This window comes from Oncorhynchus gorbuscha, linkage group LG03 (assembly GCF_021184085.1).
Source record: "Oncorhynchus gorbuscha isolate QuinsamMale2020 ecotype Even-year linkage group LG03, OgorEven_v1.0, whole genome shotgun sequence".
Taxonomy (NCBI): Eukaryota; Metazoa; Chordata; class Actinopteri; order Salmoniformes; family Salmonidae; genus Oncorhynchus; species Oncorhynchus gorbuscha.
This window is the reverse complement of record NC_060175.1, coordinates 96,607,721-96,618,037: the sequence shown is the minus strand read 5'-3', so window position 1 is coordinate 96,618,037 and position 10,317 is coordinate 96,607,721. Positions and strand designations below refer to the sequence as shown.

Sequence of the window (10,317 nt, the reverse complement as noted above, 5' to 3'; positions counted from 1 at the left end):
TTAATTAAGTAGTATTTAGATAACTGATCAGTAGTTCAATCAGATTTCAACCAAAAAACATATCAACCAAAATAAGACGTATTTTTCATGGCGTCAAAAATAAATAATGAAAAACATGTCGGGTTATAAGATGTCTCGACCAGAAGTAAAAGACATCTTTATCAGGTCGTATGCCCACTGGGTGAGGAGCAGAGTAGTGTCATGACGCTGGCCTGGAGGTAGGTTTATGACAGTCATAAATACCTCTCCCCCCTTTTTTCCTCTCTCTACCCTACTGATGTGACATTTGAAAACCCCTCGGTTAACATAGAGATTCTGGGAACATCAGAAGGTGGAGGGAAATTAACCATATTTTGGTAATCCAACCAGTTGTACATATGCGGTGGTACTTAATGAATATGATGTCAGTTCGGTTGTCATCTGAAACATTCTCATCAATGATAGTATGACATAAATGGTACAGTGGAAAGTCTACACATTATAGTTATCAGATTCACATGGAATTGTTGTGCAATTTAAATGTTTGAATATAAAATTATTGGTGAAAAGATTAAATGTAATTTTAGCTTCCATGAGAGATTTGGGTTTTCATAAGGTTAGGGCCCTGCTCCATCAGTGGCCCGCCCCTGTGAAGACACATGGGTTATAAAACTATGAAAACACACCCTTCTCCCTACACTATATAAGCCCTTGACGAAAATGTAACCTCCTGTTCGGAGGACGACGGTCCATACGTTAAAAAGGACTAACATGTCAACTACAGAACTAAGCCAACCTCAGCGTGAGCTTTGGTTGTGAATGGTATGAACTTTGAACTCTTATTCACTAAAGAAGTGAGACATTCTAGCCATTGAGTTAGCAACAGCAGCTAAAAACGTGGGCTAGGAAAGGACAGACAGAGTATCCCGCCTACCACCCAAAGACGACACTACAATGTTTCCCGTTTACCACCAGAGACACTCTTCAAAGGACTCTGTTGGGCAACACGGCCTTCCATCTACCACCAACCTATTGAAGCGCAGCTCAGAGTAAATATTTATTGCATTTTCCTTTTCCAAATGGGCGGTAATTTATAATGCATAAGATATTGTATTTACGATAGCACAGCTTCTCCCTTTTTCCTCAGTCTTCCCACTCTTTCACTCAAACCCAACCCATTTTCCTTTGTGTAACCAGCTGTCTTATCTGTTGCGTCTGCTAGGGATGTTTTCCTTTATGACATTGTATTTAAGGTATGATTCATTCTGTGTATATGTAATTCTGTTTGATTAGTTTGGTATTTAGTAAATATATAATTAATCCCACTTTTGTATTGCTGATTCAACTTGTTAGCCAGGGTTCGTGAAGATAACCAAGAATTGACAACTTTCAGATGAGACTGAAATAAGGTGACGAGTAATATTGACTGCTATTGATGTAAAATATTACTAGGTCTTTAAGAGTTTTTTCGGAAGATAACAGCTCGGTGCCCCAACTTTCTAGTTAATTACATTTACATGATTAGCTCAATCAAGTAATATTAATTACAGGATTGTATAGAATAGCATGTCATATCACTTAATCCGGCATAGCCAAAGACACGACGGTAGTAAGTAACTGAACAGACTTTTTTGAACAATATATTTGTGAAACAGGAAAATGTACACATTTACGTTGCATTTAAAACATAATCCATTAATTACATTATATATATATTATATAATTAATGGATCATGTTTTTGGGACCAATCACAAGAGCGGCACCTCTGCTCAGTGGTTGAACTTGACATTTTTACCAACCTGTGAGATCAAAATCTTGCCAATATAAGTAGGATAGTAGTCCTAAGGAATATAATAGAATTCTCTCAATAAATTATTAGTATGCTACAACATTTAATTTCATGTTCCTTAAGGCCTAGCTACTGTTTTATTGGGCTACTATGATAAAGTAAGACAGTGGAAACAATAGCCTTTTGGCATTTCACAGGTTTATCCTTCAACAATCATTAAATTGTTGAAATGACCCATATAGCCTACAGAGCCTTTGAATAATATGGTTTATTTAGGCTACTCCTGAGAAGTGACAGAACTATTGACAATGTAAAGTCATCAAAATGTAATGACCATCCATGAGAGCGTAGTTTATGTCAAACACTGGACTAGATTCAGCAGTTCACCTCATTCAGATAAGTCTAGAAACTACACTGGACAGGACTAAGATGAAACGGTTATCTAGCTGACAGACGGCTGACAGGGATCTTGACTGAGTTGTCTTCAGCCAGGCTGAGTACTTGCTGGCCATAGTATACACTCCGGGTCTTTTAGGCAATCCGCAGGCATCCCCAAAACTTGTCACGCCAACAATGTAGAATTTTTCCTGATCCTCACTGAAGCACTGGAGTGGACCTCCACTGTCTCCCTTCATGCAGTGAAAACAGAGTATGTTTATGGTATTATCATGGCGAACACAATTTTATTCAATGGGACCCTATTTTCCATGTGCTCTGGTCAAAAGTAGTGCAGTATAAAGGGAATTGAGTGCCATTTTGGACACAGACATAATGGCCACCTCACCTGACATGTGTCAACCCCCCCGGTCTCAAAGCCAGCACAGATCATGCCATTCTTGATGTAACCGTTGTACCAGTCGATCCGGTTACAAGTATTTCGCTCAAACAGCTCCACCTCAGCTTCTTGCAGTGTGTCCATTGGCTTTCCTAAAGAGATACCAGACACACATTGTTCCAAGATGGCGTAGCAGTAAGATGTTTGTGTTTGTCTTTGTCTTACCCTGCGTTTTATCCTGTGTAAATAGCAATAGTCTTTTTCGAATACATCTTAATCTCACTTTCTATCTACGAACTAAATATACTTTCCTGCAACCCACCTCAACCAATGTGGTACGGATCTGCTATTTTTATTCCTGGACGTGGAACTTCTATCAGGAGCTAGCCAGCTAACTAGCTACTAGTCTTTGTTAGCCACGGATAGCGGTATTCACTTTTTTCTCGGTCATCAGCCAGCCAGCCTTAGCTCAGACAACACCTGCCTGTCTGCAAAGAGCGATATCAACCCAGAGCATATTTGACTGCTTCTATCTACCACATCACCAGATTCCTGGCGCTCTGGATCATTACACCGGATCATCGCAGCTAGCTAGCTGCAAACAAGTGGCTACTGTTAGCTAATGCATCTGTCCCGAAGAAAGCACCAGCTAGCCTCGAGCTAGGCCCATATACCAGCTAATTCTAGGTCTACAATACCTCCTTTGCCAATTGGCCTGGACTCTTTGTCGACAAGGAGCCCCGCTGATCCATCACGACTGGACTGCCGACGTGATTGCCCGATGTGGTCTCAACGGGCTATTATGTTACGATGTCGCCGAAGAACCATCTACTAGCCCAGGCCCGCTAGCTTTTATGAACTCTGTGTCCTCTGCTCGCCTAGCGTAGTAGTGACTACCAAACGACACCCTGACTCACCTATTGTTGCTCTTTTGACCCTATGATCACTCTGCTACACAGTTGATGCCCCCTGGACTGTTTCAATAACACGATACCTAATTTTGTTTACCTGTCGGGCCCCAGCCTTAAACTCAGGTCCTGTATGTACCAAACTGACCTTTCATCGCCATTTACCCGTTGTCTTAGCTCTTCTGATCAACACCTTTGTTTGCTTTATGCCTCTCTAATGTCAATATGCCTTGTCTACTACTGTCTTGGCTAGTTCTTACTGTTTTATTTCACTGTAGAGTCCTCAGCCCCGCTCAAAATACCTTAGATAGCTCTTTTGTCCAACCCCACACACATGCGGAGACCTCAATTGGCTTAACTGGTGCCTCCAGAGACAAGACCTCTCTCATCGTCACTGTACTCGCAACTTACCATACCATTGTCGGTACATTATGCCTTGAATCTATTCTACCACGCCCATAAATCTGCTCCTTTTAATCTCTGTCCCAACGCACAAGACGACCAGTTCTTATATCCTTTAGCCGTACCCTTATCCTACTCCTTCACTGTTCATCTGGTGAAGTGGAGGTTAACCCAGGCCCTGTAGCCCCCAGTTCCACTCCTATTCCCCAGGCACTATCATTTGTTGACTTCTGTAACCGTAAAAGCCTTGGTTTCATGCATGTTAACATCAGAAGCCTCATACCTAAGTTTGTTTTATTCACTGCTTTAGCACACTTCACCTACCCTGATGTCCTAGCCGTGTCTGAATCCTGGCTTAGGAAGGCCACCTAAAATTCCATCCCCAACTACAAAATTTTCTGCCAAGATAGAACTTCCAAAGTGGTGTTGTTGCAATATACTGCAGAGTTCTGTCATGTTATCCTGCTATCTGCTCAAACAGTTCGAGCATCTACTTTTAAAAATCCACCTTTCCAGAAATAACTCTCTCATTGTTACCGCTTGTTACAGAGCCCCCTCAGCCCTTAGGTGTGCCCTGACCACCACATGTGTGCCCTGAACACTACATGTGAATTAATTGCCCCACATTTATCTTCAGAGTTTGTAGTGTTAGGTGACATAAACTGGGATATGCTTAACACCCCAGCCTTCCTACAATCTAAGCTAGATGCCCTCAATCTTACAGAAATGATCAAGGACCCTACCAGGTACAACCCTGAATCCGTAAACACGGGTATCCTCATAGATATCCTCCTGACCAACCTGCCCTCTAAATACACCTCTGCTGTCTTCAACCAGGATCTCGGTGATCACTGCCTCATTGCCTGCGTCCGTAATGGCTCCGCGGTCAAACGACCACCCCTCATTACTGTCAAACGCTCCCTAAAACACTTCAGCAGCAGGCCTTTCTAATCAACCTGGCCCAGGTATTCTGGAAAGTTACCTCATTCCATCAGTAGAGGATGCCTGGTTATTCTTCAAAAGTGCTTTTCTCACCATCTTAAATAAGCATGTCCCGTTCAAAAAATGTAGAACGAAGAACAGATATAGCACTTGGTTCACTCCAGACTTGTTTGCCCTTGACCAGCACAAAAACATCCTGTGGCGTACTGCATTAGCATCGAATAGCCCCCACGATATGCAACTTTTCAGGGAAGTTACGAACAAATAGACACACGCAGTTAGGAAAGCAAAGACTAGATTTTTCAAGCAGAAATTTGCATCCTGTAGCTCTAACTCCAAAAAATTCTGGGACACTAAAGTCCATTGAGAATAAGAGCACCTCCCAGCTGCCCACTGCACTGAGGCTAGGAAACACTGTCACCACTGATAAATCTACAATAATTTCAATAAGCATTTTTCTACGGCTGGCCATGCTTTCCACCTGGCTATCCCTACCCCGGTCAACAGCTCTGCACCCCCCACAGCAACTTGCCCAAGCCTCCCCATTTCTCCTTCACCTAAATCCAGATAGCTGATGTTCTGAAAGAGCTGCAAAATCTGGACCCCTACAAATCAGCCGGGCTAGATAATCTGGACCCTTTCTAAAATTACCTGCAGCAATTGTTGCAACCCCTATTGCTAGCCTGTTAAACCTCTCTTTCGTATCGTCTGAGATCCCTAAAGATTGGAAAGCTGCCGCGTTCATCCCTCTCTTCAAAGGAGGAGACACTCTAGACCCAAATTGTTACAGACCTATATCTATCCTACCCTGCCTTTCTAAGGTCTTCGAAAGCCAAGTCAACAAACAGATCACCGACCTTTTCGAATCCCACCGTACCTTCTACGCTATGCAATCTGGTTTCCGAGCAGGTCATGGGTGCACCTCAGCCACACTCAAGGTCCTAAAAGATATCATAACCGCCATTGATAAAAGACAATACTGTGCAGCCGTCTTCGTCGACCTGGCCAAGGCTTTCGACTCTGTCAATCACTGCATTCTTATCGGCAAACTCAACAGCCTTGGTTTCTCAAATGACTGTATACATCATTGATGTCGCTCTTGCTGCTGGTGATTCTCGGATCCACCTCTACGCAGATGACGCCATTCTGTATAATTCTGGGCCTTCATTGGACACTGTGCTAACGGACCTCCAGACGAGCTTCAAAGCCATACAATACTCCTTCAGTGGCCTCCAACTACAAGTAAAACAAAATGCCTGCTCTTCAACCGATTGCTGCCCACACCCGCTCGCCCGTCTAGCATCACTACTCTGGACCTTTTCTGACTTAGAATATGTGGACAACTACAAATACCTAGTTGTCTGGTTAGACTGTAAACTCTCCTTCCAGACTCACACTAAGCATGTCCAGTCCAAAATTAAATCTAGAATCAGTTTCCTATTTCGCAACAAGCATTCCTTTTTCCACTATGGCCAATTTATTGCCGTACCTCCCTATTCTTACTACATTTGCACACACTGTATAGATTTTTCTATTGTGTTATCCTATATGTAACTGTGTTGTTTGTGTCATACTGCTTTGCTTTATCTTGGCCAGGTCACAATTGTACTGTAATTGAGAACTTGTTCTCAACTGGCCTACCTGGTTAAATAAAGGTGAAATAAAAATAAATTAATTAACATGCTGTATTCATCTACTGCTAAATTCAACATTCAGCACTGTTATACCCTTATAGCCTGGTCCCAGAAATGTTTGTGCAATCACAATGGCACAAACAAACTGGTACCCGGGCTAAGGCTTTTAACACCTAAACTTATCTTCATTCAGGGGTGCTGCACTGTGGCTGAACCTCCTCTCAAATGGATGTGTTTGTGTTATACGGGGGGTTGAGAGCAGAGCAGGAGGCCAGTTTCCGATGTTACAGTTGGATTAATAATGGTTGTATTGTACCATATTGTATTGTCATTTCCTAATAGATCCCACACAAACCTTTGAAAGAAGTGCTGCCCCAACCACTGATGAAACACTGGTTGAGGTTTAAGTTGAACTCCTCCATCTCGTCTTCCACTGTACAGACAGGCTGGACAAAGTCTGTGTACTCCAGTGGAGAGCTGAGACGCAGAAGAGCTATGTCGTTGGAGTAGCTGGGGTGGTGGAACTTCTCATGGGCTCTGACCTCCACAACATAGCGGCGCTGGGAGTACTGCCCTGGTTCTGTTAGCACGTTGAGTCCTGCCACCACGCGCAGACTGGACCTCCTATGGGGTCTGGGCACAGCAAAAGCAGTTGGGGCGTTAAACAACAGAAATTATTATTTTGAGCAGAAGAGTATCAGCAGCTTTTTCCATTGTTTACTGACTAGAAGGAAAAATGCATTACTGAAGGATACGAAAGTATGTATCTGTCACTGCAATTTCATTTCTAAGTTAAATCATTTTGTCTTATTAAGCCTATAAGCAATTGAAGAAAATATTTTTTATAAGTGACACTTTCAATTATGTATCTCAAGGGATTCTACCTGTTTGGCTTTATCTTTTTGCATGTATGATTAGGCATGGTGATGGCTGGGCATGTATGATTAGGCATGGTGATGGCTGGGTATGTATGATTAGGCATGGTGATGGCTGGGTATGTATGATTAGGCATGGTGATGGCTGGGTATGTATGATTAGGCATGGTGATGGCTGGGTATGTATGATTAGGCATGGTGATGGCTGGGTATGTATGATTAGGCATGGTGATGGCTGGGTATGTATGATTAGGCATGGTGATGGCTGGGCATGTATGATTAGGCATGGTGATGGCTGGGTATGTATGATTAGGCATGGTGATGGCTGGGTATGTATGATTAGGCATGGTGATGGCTGGGTATGTATGATTAGGCATGGTGATGGCTGGGTATGTATGATTAGGCATGGTGATGGCTGGGTATGTATGATTAGGCATGGTGATGGCTGGGTATGTATGATTAGGCATGGTGATGGCTGGGTAGCCTATGTAGATGTAATATAGGTTATTCATGTGATTTATTTCTTGTTGGTTATATAGATGACTCACGGAACGATAGTGAAGCAGTGTGCAGCGGTGAGCACCCAGAGGCTGTTGAGGATGGTCCCGCCACAGAGGTGCCAGGACCTCATCTGCACGCTGACCTGCCAAGGCCATGCACCCAAAGGTGCATTGCGCCCTCCAACAACACGTGACCCTCCTGGAGCATCCGCCAATGGCCGCTGTCCGCATGCTGTCATCACCATCGCAGAATAATTGAAATGTAGAATGTAAATTTAAGTTTCAGTTGAAAGTTATGCAGGTCAAGCATGTGCACTAATGATCACATATGAAACTGATTATCACAGTAGGCCGAGTATGGCAAAAGTAAACACCCTTTACTCTGCTTATCATAATGGATGTAAGGTCAATATCAAAGTAAACATATACTGATTAAAACACCTGGTTTTCTGATTAAAACACCTGGTTTCGAATTATTAGGACATGTGAACGACTTAATCGGCGTTCCAGCGATATATTTAATCTGCGCATGTACCCGCCCGTAGCACAAGCCTCCCTCAATAGGCTGGAATCAGCTTTCGCGTCATCGCTTATTGGCAACATTTAGCGCGCCCGTTGCGCACAATTCTTTTCATGATATATCTGGTATTGATCTAGGACTTACTTCCTTGTGCTGAAACTTCAGATAACAATACACTTATGGACAGGGCACATTGTAAAAAGATTCCAAATGTCCTAAAGTCCATCTTTATGTGAGGAAAATATAGGTGGACTAAACTGGCAGGTGGATTGGTGGATCTCCAAACATTGATTGATTCATTCATGTATTGTTCCAAAGCAAAGAGGTGTCGGCTTTGTGACGTAATAAAAAGTTTGGTCACCTTTTTTTACTGTAGGCTGTGTGTTAGGTCACTTATCAATAACTCGGGACTGGGATAATGTTGATACCGGCTATCATAGGCTACATTATAATTTCAGATTTTGCATATAATTATTTGCTACGAATTTTAGGCCCAATTTACGCAGTGTCTCATGCCATCAATGTAGCCCACATCAATAGCCTAATGATCACTTACAGACAGTAAAACATTATTGTATGCCAACAACTCATTAGGCTACATTGGCCACGATGTAGGTCTACAGTAGCCTAAACGGCATATCATAAATCTTACAAGACTGGAAAAAGTGGTCCACAATGGTCAGCTGATATGGCCCATTCAGTTGCTGTGCCTGTGCTGAACGCCCTACAGGCTAGTATTTTTTTAAAAACTATTTCACCTCTTGTCGAGGTATTTGAACAAAAGTTAGATAACAATTCACCTCTTTATTGTGTTAACATGTACAGTAGGCCTGTTTTTGACGCACAAATGAATGGTGGTGGTGGTCAATGATTTCATCAGTAAAATGCATTTGCCGACACTCCCTTATATTTCTGCTGAGTGTCATCAATTATGCAGCCAGAGTAGCTGCAAGCACTGAGGCAGCAGCAACAATATGGCGACAATCACAGTTTCTCCCGAATCTTTTCGACATCTGCAGTAGAGCAACGCCTTTCTGGGTTCCTTGTAAATGCTTATAAAGTAGGTCAATTCTTAGCCTTTTCTAAAATGGTTGCATGTTTTGATGAATTGGTTGGTTCTATAGTCTGTCAATAACCTGATAAAAATGTCGCAGAGCTGCTCTCTGACCAGCATCTTCTTTTTTTGCTTGAATTGGCTGCCTGCCTTAGCCTCAACCTGATTCCCGTTATATTTAAGCTTAATGGATATATTGCTAATATCCTTCACTGAGCTAGCCATAATATTGTTCAGACAAGTAGGAAAAATTATAAGGAGAAGAGGATGGCCACAATTTTGACAGCTTCAAAAACTCAACGATTTAATTGTTTTAAAATTATGATTATCAAACAACAATATATGATTTTGTGCTTAAATGTAATTTAATTTCGTGGTAGTTATGACACGCTGCAAATATTGTCCAAACGAATGTATGGTAATGGGCGTCAGTAGCCTGACGAGATCATTCTCTCCCCCACCTTTCCCCCAAAATGCTCATCCATCTAATCGAGCCTATTCTAACATGTTGGGGTGTTTTCTGTGGTGCCAGAGCCTTTGAAACTATGCTGCTATCCTCCACGAGTCTTTTTCATCAACCTTTCATCTCAAAATTGATCATCAAAGCAAGAACCTTACAACGATTGTAATTTCGTTGCATACACATAGCCTGGTATCGATCAGGTGGTCGACATGGCTTTACGGGTGTGGTAGCCTACACATCTCCTTCCTTCAATTGGAGCCGAGTTTCCTGAGTCTACCATGTTGATGGCGATAAGGTAGGACTATGTATTCGAGATGGGAAATTTTGCAAGGTGGGAAAATATAACAGCCTAAAAGCCTAACATAGAAACCACCCACTGCAGCATTTCGTTGTGTTTCTTAGGCTGTGATGCGCCGCACATTTGGGTAGGCTGGTGCTAAACGCGTACATTGCAATATCTGTGCACGATGGTTAA

The 10,317-nt window shown here is 42.5% G+C and overlaps 2 protein-coding genes across 2 annotated transcripts in view; one reads left to right on the top strand and one right to left on the bottom strand.

The window, feature by feature from the left end:
• Positions 1-596: 596 nt before the first annotated feature.
• Positions 597-8,176, bottom strand: LOC124017955 (acrosin-like). The gene is made up of 4 exons (XM_046333201.1): positions 7,854-8,176; positions 6,786-7,063; positions 2,554-2,696; positions 597-626 (listed from the first exon to the last, which is right to left on the bottom strand). The coding sequence occupies exons 1-4, from the start codon at positions 8,048-8,050 to the stop codon at positions 597-599; spliced, it is 648 nt and encodes a 215-aa protein (XP_046189157.1). The 5' UTR covers positions 8,051-8,176.
• A 1,097-nt stretch (positions 8,177-9,273) lies between these two features.
• The window catches only part of LOC124032316 (sodium channel protein type 8 subunit alpha-like), a 126,144-nt gene continuing 125,100 nt past the window's right edge, over positions 9,274-10,317 (top strand). The window contains exon 1 of the mRNA XM_046344625.1: positions 9,274-9,385. The gene's annotated coding sequence lies outside the window, so the exon portion shown is untranslated. The remainder of the gene's footprint in view (positions 9,386-10,317) is intronic.

What these genes read in the sequence shown, in the direction of transcription:
- LOC124017955 (XM_046333201.1), bottom strand. Translation starts at nt 8,050, where the DNA reads ATGGTGATGACAGCATGCGGACAGCGGCCATTGGCGGATGCTCCAGGA. An exon ending in CACTGCTTCACTATCGTTCC is followed by an intron (nt 7,064 to 7,853) that starts GTGAGTCATCTA and finishes TGCTGTGCCCAG; the next exon opens with ACCCCATAGGAGGTCCAGTC. An exon ending in GGGGGGTTGACACATGTCAG is followed by an intron (nt 627 to 2,553) that starts GTGAGGTGGCCA and finishes GTGTCTTCACAG; the next exon opens with GGGCGGGCCACTGATGGAGC.